Genomic DNA, 19,281 nt, shown 5'->3' with positions numbered 1-19,281 from the left:
TTTATTTTATTTTTAAAGATAGGATTTTTCTATATAGCCTTAGCTTTCCTGGAATTTTCTCTCTAGACCAGGCTGGTTTTAAACTCAGAGATCTGCTTGCCTCTGCCTTTTATGTGCTGGGATTAAAGGTGTGCTCTACCACCACCAGTCTAGGGGCTCCTTCTTGAGGTCAGGATGTCGCAGCTACCCTGGAAGACATCACTGTTATTCTTCCCTGGTTGCCAGGTGTGTAACTGGCTCCAGGAGAGGAAGTTGCTTTGGCCAAGGTCACCAAAATAGAGTGGCAGCTGGCTTTTCTGCTCTAGGCTTCATCGAGTGGGCACATGCTTGGTTCTGGTAGCTCTCAGTGCTCTTGCTGATAAAAGGTGTGATTGAGTAGATGTTCACACCATGTGCAACGTATCTTTCTCTGTCCTGCCAGCCAGCTCCCAAGTAATGACATGGAGACTTATTAATTATGAAAGCTGTGCCTATAGCTTAGGCTTAATCCTAACTAGCTCTTATAACAAATTAACCCATTTCTGTTACTCTATGTTTTACCATGTGACTTTTTACCTTTATTTTGTATGTCCAACTTCCTCCATGTCTCATTGGCTTTTTCTCTGCACCTTGATTATCTCCTCCTACTTCCTCTCTCTGCCTGGAAGCCCTGCCTATACCTCATGCCTAGCTATTGGTTGTTCAGCTTTTTATTAAACCAATCACAGCAATCATCATCACACAGTATTTAAACATCCCATAGCAGACTTATGATGGAGATCAAGCCCAAGGCCAAGCTTGCTTGATGTACACTCTGTCCCTCACCTTTGCTCACAGAGATGTTTGCCTCTGCCTTCTCAGTGCTGGGATGGAAAGCATGTGCTATCTACCAGATACCATTTTACTTTTTTTTTTCTTCGAGACAGGGTTTCTCTATGTAGCCCTGGCTGTCGTAGAATTTTCTCTGTAATCCAAGCTGGCCTTAAGCTTCAGGAGACTTTGCATCTCTACCAGCGTCTGGCCTCTCCTCTATCTCCCACATGCTGGACGACAGGTGTGCAGTACCACAGCTGGTTCATATGGTGCTGGGCCTCCTAGACCAGCGCTGTGCCCTTTGAATCAAATCCCTAATCCTATTCTTTTTTTTTTTTTGTATAGTTTCCATAAAATATCCATCCAACTCCTTTGTGAACAAGGTTCTTGGAGTTCTAATAAAGTCTGCAACACCATGTGCCAACTATAACTCTATGTATTTAGGACCTGGGATTGATCATGTTCCTTGAACAATGACTTGTCAATTGATGCTACCTAGTTCCTAAAAGTGTGTCTCATTGACTTACATAGATAGCATCTCATGCCAGGCAGTGGTGGTGGCAGAGACAGGTGGATCTCTGAGTTCAAGGCCAACCTGGTCTAAAGAGCAAGTTCCTGGAGAGCCAAGGCTGTCTCAAACAACCAGAAAACAAACAAACAAAAACCAAATACCATCTCATTCCTCCAGCCAATAAAGCAAAAGAGGGTGAGGTTTTGTTTTGTTTTGTTTTTTCTAGACAGGGTTTCTCTGTAGCTTTGGAGCCTGTCCTGGAACTTGCTGGCCTCACACTCACAGAGATCCTCCTGCCTCCCAAATGCTGGGATTAAGTGGGTGGACTTTAATGCTCTGATTTTATCCTTTTTTATAGCTAAGGTTTTCCCTCTGTCATCATCTCTCTCACGGCGGCAGCTGCTTTCCAGAGTGTCCATTGCGTCGGCCTCCTCGCTGGACTTCCTACTCAGATAGTTCAGCCTGTTCTGGCAGTGCATGGCCATAATCCTTCCCTAAGTCCAGGAGGCTGAAGCGGGAGGATTGGGCGTTCCAGGCCAGCCTGGGATACATAGTAAGAAGGGTCAACCTGAGCTACACAGACTGTGACTCAAGTAAACAAAACCACACTAAAAGGAAACAAATGTGACTGGGACCCTGGCATGTAAAAGAGCTTTGTCCCTAATAAACTGGTGTGGTGGCAGGTCCTGTAATCCCAGCATTTCAGAGTTAGAGGCAGGGGTGTTAAAAGTCAAGGCCCTCCGCTACACAGACAGCCTTAGGTCAAGGCTGAGTAAATGAGGCTTTGTCAAAAATAAACACCATCACTCCCCCAAATATGCAGTTCCCAGGACCCCCAGTTATGCCTGCAAAATAGTGTGGCCTGCATTCATGCTTTAGGGAGTAGATCCCCAAATTCCACTGGGCAATTAAAAGGTCTAGAATGTAGTAAAGTTGAAGAAATAGGGAAACAGCTGTGGAATATTGGCTTCCTTTTTAAGATGGCTGAGGGTGGGTGGATTGGGTGCCTGGAGAGATGGTGGATCAGATCCACAGGACCCCAATATAAACCTGAGCATGGTGGTGAGCATGTGTAACCAGCTCTGGCAGGGTTAGTCAGCAGCTATTCTAGCTGAGTTCACCAGTTCCAGTCTCTAAGAGATCCTATTCCAAAATGTAAGAGTGGGGAATGCCTAATATCAAACTATAGCCTCCACGTGCACAGGGCAGGGGGCTGCAGATACAACTTAGGGTGCTGTTCTTTCTCTCTCTCTCTCTCTCTCTCTCTCTCTTTCTCTCTCTTTCTTTTTCGAGATAGAGATTTTCTGTAGCTTTGGTGCCTGTCCTGGAACTTGCTCTGTAGACCAGGCTGGCCTCGAACTCACAGAGATCCGTCTACCTCTGCCTCCTGAGTGCTGGGACTAAAGGTGTGCACCACCACTGCCCAGCTAGGGTGCTGTTCTTGAAGATGCCTGCAGTTCAGGTCCCAGTACCCATCCACAAGTGACTGACAACTGCTTCTAACTCTAGATTCAGGATATCCCATATCCTCATCTCATGTGCACATAACACACATAACATACATATACATAATGAAAAATAAGGGGGTTGGAGAACTGGCTCAACAGTTAGGAGCATTTGTTGCTCTTGCAGAGAGATTCAGGGTTCAATTTTCAGCATCAACATGGCAACTTCAATTGTAATTCCAGTTCCTGGTGATCTCATGCCCTCTTCTGGTCTTCTTGGACCATGCATGAACAAAACAGACATGCATGAGAAACCCCTTATACATAGAAGATTGCCCTGCATTTAAGAACATTTGTTGCTCTCACAGAGGGTTCCCAGCTCCTACATTGTAGTTCACAACCACCCAGAATTCCAGTTCTAGGGTATATGACACTTCTTGACTTCTGTGGGAACCAGGCATGTTACGTGGCGCACATAAAAATAAAATCAATCTTTAATTTTTTTTAGTTTTTTGTTTAAATCTTTAAATTTAAAATGTTATTTTATGTAAATTTAAAATTATTTATGACTGAGTAGTGGTGGATTCTTTAATCCCAGAACTTGGGAGGCAGAGGCAGGTGTGAGTTCGAATCCAGCATGGTCTACAAGAGCTAGTTTCAGGACAGCCAGGGTTGTTACACCGAAAAACCCTGTCTCAAAAACTCAAAAAACCAAAATTTACATAAAGTCAATTTTTTGTGTATATGGATGTTTTGCCTGCATATAAGTGTGTGCTTCATGTTTGTGTCTGATCCTGGTGGAGGCCCAGAAGAGATTATCGGATTCCTGGAGCTGGAATTACTGATGGTTGTGTTCTGTTATGCGTGTGCTGGGAACCAAACTCTGGTTCTCTCCAAAGGCAGCAAATGCTCTCTAGAAGCAATAAAAAAAAAGTTTTGTTTTTTTTTTCAAAGTAAAAATAAACCTAGGGTTGTAGCTACTGGTAAAAGACTTGCTTCGTTTCATGAGGCTGTACTCATGTTACCCAGTAACATTCAGGAACACACACGCAAGCATGCACCCCCGAACGACTGGATTCAAACATTAAGCTCAACCTTCTGTGAAATTCATCTTCCACTGGACACTTTCAAAACGGGAATCTAATGCTTTCTAAGAGCCAAATTTTCTCTAGCACATAAAATCGCAGACGTGACCAAAGCACTTAAGTTTACTACGGTGTTTGGCGCTTCCCCGAGTACTGTGGCCCTCTGCTTAAAAAGAATATCACAATCTGACAACAAAATTTAGGAAAGCTGGGAAGAATTTCCATGACTGACAGACACAGGTGTAAATCAGAATCAGGACTGGGACGCTAGTATGTATAATCCTAGCAGGAGGGAGACTGAGACAGGAGGATCACCGCGTTTGTGGCCAGGCTATGATTCAGAAACAGTAGAAAAAAAAGGTTGTGGTTCTCTTTTTCTCTCATTGGTTGGAGGAACGAAGTGATGTTTATACCAACCAATGAGAAATTTTTACGGAACTAACTAGTGTCAAGTGACACACCAGTGTTTAAGGATCGATTTCTCACACCATTGGCAGGCTGACGTTTTCAGAGACCAATAAGACAGTCCAGATTAACCTAGTGAGCAGAAGTCTTAGTGTCTTTTCCAGAGATCCCGCCTTTTGGGCGTGACAACCCGGTTTCTACTTCTATTGGCTTGTTCATATTAATGACAGTTCTATGATCCAATGAAGTTGTGGGACTAGCCCTTCCTCGTGTCTTTTTTATTGGTTTCCATATTTGATTGGCAGCAATCTTGACCAATTGAGAGTAGCCTTATGGTTTTGGGCTCCGCCCCGGAGGCCGAGCGAAGGAGGTCGCTCGGGTCGGGTGTCGCCTGAGAACCGGATGAGGCGGCGACTGTGAGACCGAGCCGGGAGCGGGCGTCGCGGCGAAGGGGAGCCCGGGCGGGCTGGCAGAGCGGAGCGGGAAGAAGCAACGGCCACTGACGCCTCGGGGCCGCGTGTCGTAGCCGGGGGAGCAGCGGGCGGAGGCGGGCACCATGGGCAACCGCGGGATGGAAGAGCTCATCCCGCTGGTTAACAAGCTACAGGACGCCTTCAGCTCCATCGGCCAGAGCTGCCACCTGGACTTGCCTCAGATCGCCGTGGTGGGCGGCCAGAGCGCCGGCAAGAGTTCGGTGCTCGAGAACTTCGTGGGCCGGTGAGCGAGCGCGCCGACGGCGGTTCCCAGGCTCCGGCACAGAGGGCGGGCGGCGGCCTAGGGCGCGGAGGGCGGGTGGGGAATGGCGGAACTGCGGTTCGCGGACGTCGCAGTACCGGTGGCAGTGGGTAAAGTCTGGGGCAAGAGTCTCCTTGACTCCCTAGGGACCGGAGCTGCAGACCCAGGTCCGCGACTGGTCGGTGATAGTCGGAGAGGTTTGGGACAAGACGGTCAATGCAGACCCTTCTTGGTGCATGTAGTCCCAGCTATCACTGGTGAACTCTGACATCGCTTTGCCTGTGATCCGGGATAGATCCACTCCCCTTTTCTCTTGCTACCTGAAAATCTTAAGTTAGTGTGCGTGCTGCTGAAGGTACACTTGTCACCCGGCCATCCATGGGGGATGACCCCTGGGGTCTGTCAGGCCGGTTATTTATCTGGAGCCTTCTCTGCCATCTGATTAGCTGTTTATCCTTTCTGGACAGGCTTCCTACGGGCACCATTTGGTTGTCCCATCTGTCCGGACCCATCCTGAAGTTCACTGTTGTCTGGCTAGCTGTCTAGGGTGACCTCTGATGTGCAAATGCCCATCTGTGCCCCCTTGCTTACTCAAATTGGCCTCTACTATCTGAATGACTGAACTTTAGGGGGGACTCTGTTGTCTGGTCTTGGGCCATTGGCTCCAGTGTTCCAAGTGAATCCATTCCATTAGTCCGCCCTGCTGTTCTCTGTTACTACCCAGGCAGTCCTATCCTCTCCGAGTGACAGAAGGTGGGGACTTCGGGAGGAACATTCTTTAGGATTCTTTCCTGGTTCAGGATCCCAGAACCTACTAGCTGGCTTCTAAGCTAAAGCTTCCCAGTGGGAGAGCTCTCCCAGACAGCCTTGGGAGCCTCAGCTTGTTCCATCTGTCCAGTGGGCAAATTCCACTTGCAGCTGTTTCTATGGTCCAGGAAGTGAGTGAAGGAGCGATGTTGATTTACTCCTGTCCCCTCCCCCTCTGCCTCAGACAGCACTACTTCTCCATTCCAGGAAGTGCTCCATGTATGATGCTTCTGTGTGTGCCCAGTGATAACATTTGCTTTGCTGTGGACATTATCGTGTGTGTGTGTGTGTGTGTGTGTGTGTGTGTTTGTCCAAGTGTGTTCCACGGTGCACTTGTGGAGGTCAGAAGATATCATCTTTGTGAAGTCCCTCCGCATTTATGTGGATCCTGGGGATCAAACTCAAGTCATCAGGTTTATATAGCATACCTCTTTATCCATTGAGCCATATCATTCATTGTCTTTCCATCTTAAAGTTTTGAGATGTACTGATCGGCTAGACTGACTGGCAGTGAGCTTCTCACCCTTTCATTGGGCTACACACTTGTTCACATACATACACACAAACATGTATACAGTCTTCCTCTCTTCCTCCCTCCCTCCCTCCTTCCCTTTCTCTATTGCCTGTTATTGTTAGCAGTCTTTTGGGGAGCTAGGAACATCTTTGAATTTGAGGCTAGCTTACTCTACATAGAGAGAGAGTTCTAGGGCGGCCAGGGCTACATAGTGAGACCCTGTCTCAAAAAAACATAAAGGTTGATTTAAGGATACAGGGACTGGGATGTTGGAAGTGTCAATTTAGGCTAAATTAGCTGCATCTGCAATCTTAGGTATTCAGGAGTCTGAGGCAGGACAGTTCTTGAGTTTGTAATCATCCTGGGTTACATTGTTAGACCTTGTCTCAGAAGAAGCTGTGAGAGGGTTATAGATGTAGTTCAGTCGTAGAGCATTTGCCTAGCATGGATAAGGCCCTAAGCCTAAACTGATAATAAATATTATTGCCATTTATGGTCTCTTTGATTGCTCATACTCAGAGATCTTTCTATGACTGTGGCTTTTAGGTACTGAATTAATTTTTTCATGTATATGTATATACCCATTTTTAATTATTAATTTTTTAGATGGAGTCTCACTTTATAGACCAGACTGGGCTTGAACTCAGGGATCCACCTGCTTCTGCCTCCTGAGTGCTGGGATTAAAGGCGTCCAGCACCATTTCTGGAAATTTTTTTTTTTTTAAAAAATAGTCTCATACTGTAGCCTAGGCTGAACTGGAACTCACCATGTGGCACAGGTTGGCCCCTAGAGCTGTAGCAGTCTTTTCCTGCTTCCATTTTTCAAGTGCTAGTTTCACAGGCGTGTACTGCCATGCCTGACACTAATTCTTTTTGCTCTGCAATGTCTTAAAGCCCCTGGGCTGCAGGACCCTGCTAAGAGGGGTCCTTTGGCGGGTCCCACTCAACCCTACTCTGTATTTCCTGCTGTGAATTTGACTAAACAGAGTCAGAACTGAGAGTCTGTTTCCTTCCCCTGCTGTTCTTGAATGTCTAGTGGGCATCTGGCTGACACCCAGAAGTAAAGGAGAGAGTGTGCCAAGGGCTTGGGTTAGTCTGGCACCTGGGGATAGCTCGGGCTGCTTCCTGTTAGTGCTGCGTTTGGATTTTTCAAAGAATGTTGGTATACATGTGGATGACACAGTTGGCCCAGGCTCTTGCAGGGGTGTGCATGCAGATTGCTGGCCCTGGGGACCAAGGACTTGAAATGTATTCATATTCTACAGAGCCAGAAACTGCCCAGAAGGATCTAAAGCGTAATAATGGTGTTGTGGCGGCATGAGGCCCCAAGCACAGGTCTGCCTTGATTGACGTTGTGTCTTTAGTCAAGTGGACTGGGCTTTTTGGTTCCCAGGTTCCTTTGTGTGTGTCTGTGTGATTGTATGGAGGTCGGAGGCTACTCTCAGGTATGGTTCCTCAGGAGCCATCTGCTTGGTGTTTTTGAGACATGGTCTCTCACTAGAACCTGGGGCTTGTTGATTAATCTAGGCTGATTGGCCAACAAACCCCAGGGATTCACCTTTCTGGGCCTCCACAGTGCTGGAATGACAAGTGTTCGTTATGATGCCTGACTTTTTACATGGGTGCCAAAGGTTGAACTCAGGTCTTTACGCTTGGGCAGTAAGCCAACTCCCCAGCACCACACAAACTTTTATAAACAAAAGCAAAACTAGTAAATTCTAGGCTGCCTTTGAAATGTCTGTAGCAACCTAGGGCTGCTCTCCTGCCTCCACCTCCTGAGTTCTGGTGCTGCACGTGCACACCACTATACTTGGGTTTCTGTAGTGCTGGGGACAGAACCCAGAGCTTGGTGCATAGTAGGTGAAGCGGTCAGTCCTTAGGTCTCTCCTCTACAAGGTGGAGGCTGTTTGTAGTTTGGGCAGTGCAGTGCAGGGCAGTAGTAGAGTGCCTGCCGTCATGTGCTAAGGCTCCAGGAGTTAAAAGAAAGACCAAAACCCTCTTTAGGATGACCTGAATTGATGGATAACTCACTGGGTCCTCTACCCAGGGCTGCTCATAACCTTTTGGAAGCTTTTGCATTTGAAACCTTTGGCTGACCAGCTGTGTGCACCAGCCCATAGTTTTGTGGATCTCAGGAGGGCTTGGTCCCTAACTAACCTTTGCTATTTAGCCTTGGGGTCTGACAAAGAGAAGCTGGATTTTTTTTTTCTTTCTCTCTTTTTCTTTCTTTGGACAGGAGCCCAGGAAGTTGGGGCTCCAGCCTGGGAAGCTGAGGCTGGGCTCCTTCCTGTGAGTGTTTTGCCTTTCAAAGTCTGTTAGCTGAGTAGGCAGTGGGGCTACCATTCCAGAGTGTTTCACCTGCTAGCTAATGCAGAAACCTGGTGCCTGTCATTGCAGTAGAGGCACATCTTGTGCCTGCCATTGATGCCTTTGGCAAGGGACTGCATCCTACCTCTTTAAGACCTATGGTCATGCTGGCAGGATGACTCAGTGGGTAAAGGGTTTGCCACCAAGTCTGATGACCTGAGTTTGATCCCCAAAACCCAGTGGTGGAAGCAGTAGAACAATTCCTGTGTGGTGCATGCACATGTAGACACAGACCCAAAGAGAATAAATAAATGAAGGATTTTAAAAAGTTTTGTTTTGTTTTTAAAGAAAAGCAAAAAGGGAACTACAGGGCTGTAGCTCAGTTGGTAGAGTACTTAGCCTGCATGAAGCTCTGGATTCCGGCTGGATTCCACCCTCAGCGTCGCATAAACCTGGGACATGCTTTAAACTCAAGTGGAGGCAGAGGGATCAGGAGTTGGTTCAGGGTATGCTCAGCAGCATAGGTAGTCCCTAACTTGGGCTGTACAAGACCCTGCTCCCTGAAAAAATAAAAGAGCCTGAAACCCCAGCATTGAGGAGGCTGATGCAGGAATTGCCAGTCTGGGCTCCGTAGGGAAACCCACCTAGTAAACAAAGTTGAGGTGGGGGTGGTAGCAACAACTCTTCCATAGGCCTAGTGAGTGTTTGTAGGACAATGACAGTGTCTCCCAGTGCTTAGCACAATTTTCCAGTGTGCCTAGGGATTTGGCCTTGAGCCAAATAGATAAAAACCACTAGGTGCAGGTTATAGCAGTGTTTGGGGAGGGGGGATAGCATGGGGCGAGCCGTGAGGATTGCTCTCAGAGGAGCCAGGTGACGCGACTTTGGAGAAGAGGCTAGGAGAACTTGACAGAGGTGTCCTGAAGACAGACGTGGGAATAGCCAGTGTAAAGGCTCCATGCTGAAAACTCACCCAAGAGTGCCAAGAAGCTAGAACTGTGAGGTGAGGTTCGAAAAGAGTTGGTGTGTGGCTTGGCACAGGTCGCCCCTTCTGGGAGGGTCAAGGAGGGAAAGTGGCCTGGAGATACTGTCCCTATCTCTAATTAGATGCTTGGGTGGGCTGAGGATGCTCTGCTCTCCTGATTGGCAGTTTTCTCTCTATTCAGTTCACCTGTTAAGGCCTGGTCCCATTTTCCTTGCATCAGGAGGCATTGGTGACATGTGCTTGTGTTCATGTGTGCAGTTACATGTGCTTGTGTTCCTATGCATGTGGACACTAGAGGTTGGTGTTGGGTGTGTCTGTGTGTGGCACAGTGCATGTGGAGCTCAGAGGAGAGCTTGCGGGGTTGTTTCTTTCCTTCCTATTGGTGGTTCCCATGGATCCAATTCTAGTCATCAGGTTTAGCAGCAGGTACCTTTATCCACTGAGCCATCTTACCAGTATTTTTTCTTCTGTTGTGTTTCCCCATTCCCCTCCTACACCTGGAACTTGCTCTGTAGACCAGGCTGGCCTCAAACTCACAGAGACAATCCCCCCCCCCCCACACACACTTCCTGAGTTCTGGGATTAAAGGCTCAAGCCACCACTGACCAGCTCTTCTGCCTTTAATACATGATGTCTTTGATATGTAGCCCAAGCTGATCCCAAGCTTGTGATTCCTTGTCTCCCCGTCCCCCACCCCTCCCCACCCCCGCAGTGCTGCCATGGCAGGCCTGTAGCAGCACACTGGACTGAGTTGAGCATTTTCCAGAGCTGGGTAAGGGCTGGTCACCAAAGGGAACCTCATCCCTCTCCTCACACTTGCAGTTGCTCAGAGCTGCAGCTGGTCCAGGCTGTGCCAGGTCTGAATACAAATGCTGAAATGACAGACTCCTTGGTTGCTGGGAGAAACTTGGGTATCTGCTGAACTCTAATTTACAGGGGAGGGGCGAAGTGCTGGCTGTAATTAGGCCTTTATTAAAGTGTCAATGCTTTTCGAGAAAATACAGTCAGTAATGAGCTATTTAACACAGCCTCTGCAAACTGAGCAAATGGAGAATATTGTCGCGCCTTCTGACCAGGTGACACACTAAGAAAGACTCCTGCATCCAGGTGTATGTGGGGTTCCTGTGAGTTCACCCTCGTATTCAGCCAGAGGCTAGGTGAACACTTTGGTTTCATTGAGTTTCTCTTCATTTTAAGACATACTTTGTTATTTTATTATGTATATGTGTGTGTGCTTGCGTGAGTTTATGAGCACCACACGTGTGCAGCGCCCCTTGGAGGCCAGAGGGCATTGGACCCTCTGGAACTGGAGTTGCAGGCAGTTGTAAACTGCCATGTGGTACTGGGTCCTCGGCAAGAGCAGTCAGTGCTCGTGACTACTGAGTGGTCATTTCCCCACACCTTCTTGTTTTTCCTGTAGCCCAGGCTGGCCTGGGAGTTCCTAAATAGCTGAGGATGACCTTGAACTCCCAACCTTCCTGTCTCCAAGCACACACTGGAATTCCAGATGTGTGCCATCACTCTGGTTTATTCCTTGTTGGAATGGAATCCAGGCTTGCTGCATGCTAGGCAGCTGAAGCACTCCACCAGCTGAGCTCCACCCCAGCCCTGGGTGAAGTCTTACTCTGATGCAAAATAGGAGCTTTCTACAGCCCTTGGAAGATGGTTGCTGCTTTTTTACTGCCTTGACTTCCAGGTGGGGAGACTGAGACTAGAGAGGGAGCAGAAGTTTATCATGAAGGTCAGACTCCTGCAAGGTTATCAGGTGTGCGCCTTAAGTTGGGTCAGGTGCTGGAAACTTGACAGGGATCTGGACCTAGCTAAACAGATGGGCAAGAAAGTAAATGAACAAAGAATATTCTGGGAGAATGAGAAGTGTGACAGTAGATAACGTGGAGTCAGAAGTGAGAGATAGGGTTGTGTGCCCACTGTCCTGTAGATGCTCTTCAGTTGAGCTGGGAACTGGTGGGAGGTGACAGCAGGTACAGGGTTCCTGCCTCCCCCAGCACACACACCTGGTTTGCTGATTGCCTGATGCAGTTTTGGCATAGCCTGGGGCCTATGGGACTTGGGACACCGCCTGTCCACTTTTAACTAGTGAGTAGAGTGGGAACCAGTGACAGACCCTGCCCTTCTGCCAGTTTCATGTTTTTACACCATTGTCTGTTTGGAGTCTGTCCTACAGGCACCTCTTTGATAGTGGAGTATACATGCTGTTCTTAGGCTGATTCCTTATCTCCACCCTGGATTTTTCTGGATCTTGGATCACTGCTTATATTGCTTAGCTAGTTTTCCAGACTGAGTGTGTGGTAGCTCACTCCTATAATCCCAGCACTTGAAAGGCTGAGGCTGGAGGATTACTATAAATTCAAGCCCAGAGTGAGACTTTGTCTCAGGAAACAAACAAGCAAAAAAGGAAAACAAAAAAAGCTGTGGTCCTAGCACCTGAGAGTTCAGGAAGAGGATAGTGGTCTATCCTCTTGGCCAAGTGGAGACCAGCCTGAGCTGCAGGAATCTTATTTAAAGAACCCAAACAAACCAAAAGGAAACAAAACAGTATAACCACGAGAAAGCCTATAAAAACAACTTTCTGTTTTCTTTTCCATTTATTCAGATGTATGTGATATGTGTATTTGCATGTGTGAGAGTGTGAGGGTATGTGGAGGCCTGAGGTTGATAATAGAAATCTCCCACTACAGCCATTGAGTCGAGGCCTCTCAATCAAACCTAGAGCTCACTGATATGGTTAGTCTGGTTAGGTTAGCCAGCGAGCTCTAGGTACCAATCCATTGTTTTGTCTTTTTAGAACGGAATTGCAAGTGGACCGCCATACCTGTTTAGTATTTATGTGAGTTCTAGGAGCCAAACTCTGGTCCTCAGTCTTGTGTGGCAAATGCTTAACCACAGAGTCCATAACTAGCTTCCTAGCCAGAGGCAACTCTTAGAAATCTTTCCATGGTAGTTTCCAGCTGTGGCTTGGAACATCCTGCTCACCCCAGCATGTGGAGTGGAGGTAGACTGGGGCAACGCTGGAGAGCTAAGGTGAGAGTAGCCTTTCGGTGGGCTGTTATCCACACCCCTGGAGCCCTGTGTGTGCTCCCACTCACCAGTAAGGGTTCCTTGGCAAACAAACAAAACCATGAATACTGGGTTTGGAGTGGGCGTCAGGAGACCAGCCTCATGGCCTTCTCTCACAGGTCCTAGCCTGAGCTGGCTTGCCTATAGACCCCCCTAACAGAGAGGAGTTTTCCAACCTTCCTTCAGGACCAGAGTTCTGTCTATGGAGACTTAGGCTGTGGCTCCACTTATAGACAGGGCCGCTGAGGGGAAGCGGTAGGTCAGGCTGATAAAGGGTCTCCAGATACCTACTTGTTGGAAGCAGGAATGGCAATCAGGGAGAGCATCTTGGAGGAGGCAGCTGTCTTGTTGACCTAAAGCAAAGCAGCAAGTGACTTGCTGACCTTGTGCTTTGTGCCCTTGCTGCTGGCTATCCAGCCCATTCTTTTTTGAATAATATTGGCTGTAAAATGCTGTCACCTATGTGTCTGTCTCTCAGTGACAGACATCAGAGTTCTTTTTTCCTTTGCCTAAAATGCACTTCTCAGGTAGGAACCCTTCTAGAGTGCAGGTGAGGTGGATGTGGAAGGGTTGGTGGTTGGTGCAGACTCTTGAGTCTCACCCTGGTGGTTGCATAAACCTGCAGACCTTGGCAGGCTTGTACCTCCTTTACCCTCCCCTTCTTCCTCTTCCCCTCAAGGTGAGGGAGCTGCCACCTCATTCTCACCCCTGTGCCTCATCCTCTCTTCAAGACTGTCTCATGGCTGCCTTTCTGTTGGTGAGTTCCACCTGTGAGAATGACCTTGAACTCTGCATTCTTACACCCCACCTGAGTGCTGGAATTTCAGGTGCTCGCTACTTGGTTTACTTGGTTTGTGCGGTGCTGCAGATGGGACTCAGGGCTTGATGTGTGCTCTGCAGGCACTCTACCAGTTTATAGCCAGCCTATCCCTAGTCCTATTATTATCACTATTATATTGTTATTTGTGTGTGTGTGTGTGTGCGTGCACACACACTTGTGTGGAGGGAGGGTGTGGAAGCCATGGTCTATTTTCATCTTTTAAAATATTATTTTTCAAATATTTATTTATTGGTTTTGTTTTTTGAGGCAGGGTTTCTCTGTATAGCCCTGGCTGTCCTAGAACTCACTCTGTAGACCAGGCTGGCTTTGAACTCAACAGAAGTCCACTTGCCTCTCCCTCCCTAGTGCTGGGATTAAAGCTGTGTGCCACCATGCCTGGATTATTTATTTATTTTATGTGTATGGGTATTTTATCTGTCTGTGTTTCATGTGTATGCCTGGTACCCAAAGAGACCAGAGGAAGACTTTGGATTCCCTGGAATTGGAGTTGTAGATGGTTGTGATTCAACCTTGTGTTTACTAGGAATTGAACCCTGGTCTTCTTGAAGAGCAGTCTGTGTTCTTAGCCACTGAGCCATCTCTCCAGACCCTTAATACCCTTAATCATTATTTTTTGTGACAAGGTCTCACACTGAACGTGGTCTCCTTGTCTTTCCCCTTCTCCAGAGTTAGGATGTAGGCATATATCACTATGCCCAGATTTTCTCTCGGTTTTGGGAATTGAATTCATGTTTGTGGAGAAAGTGCCTTACCCATGAAGACAAGTCCCCAGCCTCTATCATTCGTTTTATTGATACAGAGTTTATTCACAGGTCGGGCTGGTTTCAAACCTGCAATCCTTTTTCCTTAGCCTCCTGAGTGCTGGGATTACAGGCAGTACCACTCCACCTGGGCCCCCTACTGTCCTCCTCCTGTAGAAATGCTGAGTTGAAGGCTAGCTATGGTCCACAGGTGTGGAAGCAAGGCCATTAGGCTATCTAGGAACATTCCCACTCCCTGGTGAAGAAGGAGGCACCCGGAGACTTTAGGGCTGTAGAGCAGGGAGACATTGTCCTAGCTGGTGTGACAGTGCTTGCTGGGTGGTGATACACCCTGGCACAGCCAGGCCAGCCCCACCGAAAGCCCCAGAGGTGGCCTCACTACACAACTGTCTGCCTGGCTGTGGGGCTTCTGACTTGTGTACTAGTAGATGAGGTCTTTCTAGAGCAGTGGTGCTCACTCTTCCTAATGCTGCGACACTTTAATACAGTTCCTTATGTTGTGACTCTCAACCATAGAATTATTTTTGTTGCTACCTCATAATGGCAATTTTGCTATTATGAATCATAATGTAACTATCTGATAAGCAGGATGTCTGATATGTGACCCCTGTGAAAGGCCATAGCAATCCTGCCTTCAAACAAATCAATAAAATGTAATTTAAAAATTGGGTGGTGGTGGTGCACACCTTCAACCCCAGCACTTGGGAGACAGAGGCAGGTGAAACTGTGTGAGTTCGAGGCCAGCCTGGTCTACAGAGCAAGTTCCAGTACAGCCAGGGATATACAGAGAAACCCTGTCTCAAAAAAAAAAATTATTTAAAAATGTATAGAACAGGTTGCTTGTGTCTGCCTCGCCTCTCTCTAACTGCACACTCTTGAGACCATCGCTGTCATTGTCAATGGCAGCCACCTGTCATGTGGCTGCCATCACCCTGTCACCCTTCTGACCCAGGATCACATGTCCAGCTGCTTCACTTCTTGGATCCCAAGGCTCTCAGGTTCTCCTAGTTTCTCATGACCTTGAGTTTTGATAGAGAGTGAGCAACAGTAACTTATTCCGGTTATCTAGGTTTTTCTCACAGTAAACTGTGAGTTCCGTCATTTTGGGTAAGAAAATTATTTAGGTTCCCTTTATCCATCCTCTAGGGCTTCATGATGTCAGTCAGCAAGACATGTTACCAGGGAGATGGCTGTGGCCTCCTGTTGAGCATGGCATCTGCCACATTTCCCTACTTGAAAGTCACTGTTTTGTTTTTCTGTACTTTGTAAGTATCCAGACCCTAAAGGTTTCATGTGTGTGACGCATGTGTGTGAGTTTGTGTGTATGTGCTTGTGTTTGTAGGCCAGAGTCTGGTATCAAGTGTCTCCCTAAGTACTGTGGAAGAATCTTTGAGTTAAACGTGGCCTGTCCACATCCTAATCCAATCCAACTGGCCTGAGTATGTGTTCCAGGGCTCGCTCTCTCTTCGCCACAAATACTGGGATTACAGGCAGGAACACATGCGGACTCTATGCACTTGGGACCAGGGATGCAACTCATGTCCTCATACAAGCCAGGCATGGGCTCTACCACCTCACTGGGGGTGGGTGCGAGATTCTAGGCAGGAGTTCCACCATTAAATAATACCCCTAGTTTCTCACTGATAGATTCCAGGCAAGTGCCCTCCTGCTGATTAAGTTTTCCATCCCTTTGATTAGGGCATAGAGGGAAACTACTGTAGGCAGGGAGGGATTCAGTACTGAGCCACACCTCCAGCCACTCCTTGGGGTTTCTAAATAGGCCCTCTACTGTTGAAGCACATTTCCTAGCTGTCTGTTGCCTTTTTACATAGATTATAAAGTGTAAGTTGTGAGCTGTTTTTGGTGTTCAGTTTTCTCTTGCATTGGATGGCCTTTGTCAGATGGCCATGGTCTTTTATGTTTGCTGCTGGAGCACTGCCCAGTGGTTCCCACATCTACCCAAGCCACATCTATTTGTTTGTATGACTGCAGCTCTCAGCTCAGTGTTGAAGTCAGACACTGTGAGCACTCTTTGTTCTTTTTCTCAATTGTTTTGGATGCTCTAGGTCCTTTAAATAATAATTTTATTTGTTTCTGTTTGTTGTTTTGAGACTCTTGCTTTTTGCTCACACTGACCTGGAATAGGAGCCACTTCTGCTAAGCTTGGTGCATGCTGGTATCAGAGGTGTAGCACCATGCCCAGCTCTAAATGTCTGTTTTACAGTTAGCTTGTGGATCGGTTTATTTATTTATTTTTTGGAACAGGCGTTCTCTGTGTAGCCTTGACTGTCTGGAACTCTTTGCCCCAGGCTGATCTTGAACTCAGAGATCCACCTGCCTCTGCCTCCTGAGTGCTGGGAATTAAGGGTACACACTACTACCAGCGGCTTTATTTGTTTATTTATGTTTTCGTCTTTGGTTTTATTGAGACAGGGTTTCTCTGTAGTTCTGAAGCCTGTCCTAGCACTCACTCTGTAGCCCAGGCTGGCCTCAAACTCACAGAGATACGTCTGCCTCTGCCTCCAAGTGCTGGGATTAAAGGTGTCCACCACCTCCTGTTTATTTCAGTCAAGGCCTCACTAAGCAACTCTGGCTGTCCTAGAACTTAATATGTAGACCAGTCTAGCCTCAATGTCAGCTGAGGATTAAAGCTGTGGGCCTCCACCCCCAGCTATGTTGTGGATTTCTACCAAACTAAAAAAATAAAAACTCAGTGATGGAGTGATGGGGTCCTCGTCAAGCATGGACGAGAATCCATCCTTAGCACACACCACAACCAAAAAGTAAAGAAAGACTGATTCTGTTTATGAAGACCTGTTATTTGGTGTTTACTTTGATCTTTTTGGAGCAATGTACTATCCTATCAGACTCACTGCTCCTCTCCTGACCCTCCTTCCTCTACCTCCCAAGTGCTAGGATGACAAGCACCACCGCACACCTTGTTTGTGTGGTGCTGAGGACAGAGCTCAGGACTCCATGTGTGCCAGGCAAGCACTTGACCAAGGGAGCCTCTGCTAGGGCATGGTTTTACTTTATTCATGTTTATGTTTATGTGTGCATGTGTTTGTGAATGGAGGTGTCAGAGGATAGTCCCAGGTGTGGGTTCTGGCTGTGTATGACAGGCCAGGTGACCCCTGATCTTCTGGGGATTCTCCTGACTGTGCACCCCAGCCTCCTGTTAGTTTTGATTGCCGTGTTGTTCCATTAGCTGTCCAGGTCCCTCACTGCCTGCTGTCTTACCCTTGTTCATTTGGCTACCCCGCCCCCATAGGAGGAGCCTGCCTCCCTGGGCCATGTGGTGCATAGGCCTGTGCTCCAGCACTGGGACCAGGAATGCTGGAGATGGGCTAAGTGTATTGCTTGGGAAAGAGCCACTCAGAAAACGGCAGTACTTGTTCACTATAGATGTGATTGTGTTTTTCAAGTAGTTGGTTGAATCTGCAAAAATGGAAGCTACAGATACAAGGAACTAACTGGGTGTCCCCTTGTTGTGTCCCCCCTCCCCCCAGGAACTTCCACAGCTGCTCTTTCAAGGTCACTTGTTTTACTTTGTTCTGAGCCCTGGCTGTCCTAGAACTCACCTTGTAGACCAGGCTGGCCTTGAGTTCCCAGAGAATGCTAAGTGCTGGGAGTAAAGATTTATAGCACTGTGCCTGGCTTATTTATATATTTTTGTTTATATACCTGAGAGTGGAATGCAGGTGCCCACGAACGCAGTGTTGGACCTTCCTGGAGCTAGAGTGACGGGTGCTGTGAGCCCGCTGGGCGCCGGACTCTGACTCTTCTTTCCAGTCTCTATTTGTTTTTAAAACCCTGTTGTTGTTGTTTTGTATTGTGAGACAGGGTAGCTCTGGCTGTTCTGGAGTTTGCTGTATGTACACCAGGCTGGCCTAAAACTACTTATAGAGATCCACATGCCTGTCCTCCAAGTTTTGGGATTAAAGGTGTGAGCCACCACATCCATTCATAAAAACTTGAGGTAAGTGCATACGTGCGTGCGTGCGTGCGTGCGTGCGTGCGTGTGTGTGTGTGCGTGTGTGCGTGTGGTGTGGTGGTGGTCAGAGGATAACTTGCAGGAGTTGATTCTCTCCTTCCTCTGTATTGAAGTCAGGTCTTCAGACTTTGCTGCAAGCACCTTTACCTGTTGAGCCATCTCATAGTCCCTCCTTTATTGCCTTGATGTTCCTCAACTTGACGAACCCATCTCAGGATCTTTGGACATGCTGTCTGCACTCCCTTGACCACTGCTGGTCCCTCCAGAGCATTCCCCCGACACTCTGCTACTGTGTCACCACCTAGTCATTCTGTCCACTTGGCATTTTGGTTTGGAAGCACTTATACACCCTGCTTGTTTGACCTAAGGCTTCTCTTCCTGGATGTGCACCTGCCTGGCCCACGCCCTGTGTCACTTTATATCCACCTATGCTTTAGTCACCATTCAAAGGAGATAGGCCTGCTCTTTGCCACACTGTGACCTGGACCCCACCCAGTTGGTCCAAACCAACATGCTTAGTGTTTTGTATAGCTGGGTCACAGTGAGACACTGCAGCCACACACAGCAAAAGGAGGTGAGGACTTTAGGATCACAAGAGGACAAGACTTCAGGCAGGCAAATGAGGATGGGCAGACCCAGGCCTTCCTGAGGTGTTAGTGTTGGCAATAGTGAGGTTTTTGTTTTTTTTTATTGAAACAGCGTCTCATGTTTGCCCTCACAGGCCTCAAACGTAGAGGAGGCTAGCCTTAAACTTCTGATCTTCCTGCCTCTACTTCCCCAGTGCTAGGATGACCCAGTATCAACCACATCTGCTTTATGGGGTGCTGAGGATAGAACCCAGGGCTCCTCTGTGCTGGGTAAATGGTCTGCCAGCTCTCCACCAGCACCAGCTATGGTCCTAGAGTTTATACAGAGACATAAAGTCATGTATGTGTGTATGACATGAAAATATAAACCAATAAAAGTTTAGAGGAGTGACCAACTAATAGAAGAGGACCAGGAGGGGGTATAACCAAGGTCC

At 47.7% G+C, this 19,281-nt stretch overlaps 1 protein-coding gene across 14 annotated transcripts in view; it reads left to right on the top strand.

Moving 5' to 3' along the window:
- Positions 1 to 4,649: 4,649 nt before the first annotated feature.
- Positions 4,650 to 19,281, top strand: part of Dnm2 (dynamin 2) — an 87,364-nt gene continuing 72,732 nt past the window's right edge. For 7 of the 14 annotated variants that reach the window (XM_048446505.3, XM_085689849.2, XM_048446499.3 and 4 more), the window contains exon 1: positions 4,650 to 4,955. In XM_048446505.3, coding sequence (XP_048302462.1) covers positions 4,795 to 4,955 — 161 coding nt within the window. In that variant the 5' untranslated portion in view covers positions 4,650 to 4,794. The remainder of the gene's footprint in view (positions 4,956 to 19,281) is intronic. The other 7 variants (XM_048446504.3, XM_048446502.3, XM_048446501.3 and 4 more) reach the window with 1 other exon arrangement.

The sequence above is a fragment of the Myodes glareolus genome, chromosome 4, assembly GCF_982192425.1.
Source record: "Myodes glareolus chromosome 4, mMyoGla1.1, whole genome shotgun sequence".
NCBI classification, from domain to species: Eukaryota; Metazoa; Chordata; class Mammalia; order Rodentia; family Cricetidae; genus Myodes; species Myodes glareolus.
The sequence above is the reverse complement of the archived record's forward strand: the minus strand, read 5'-3'. Positions and strand labels throughout refer to the sequence as shown.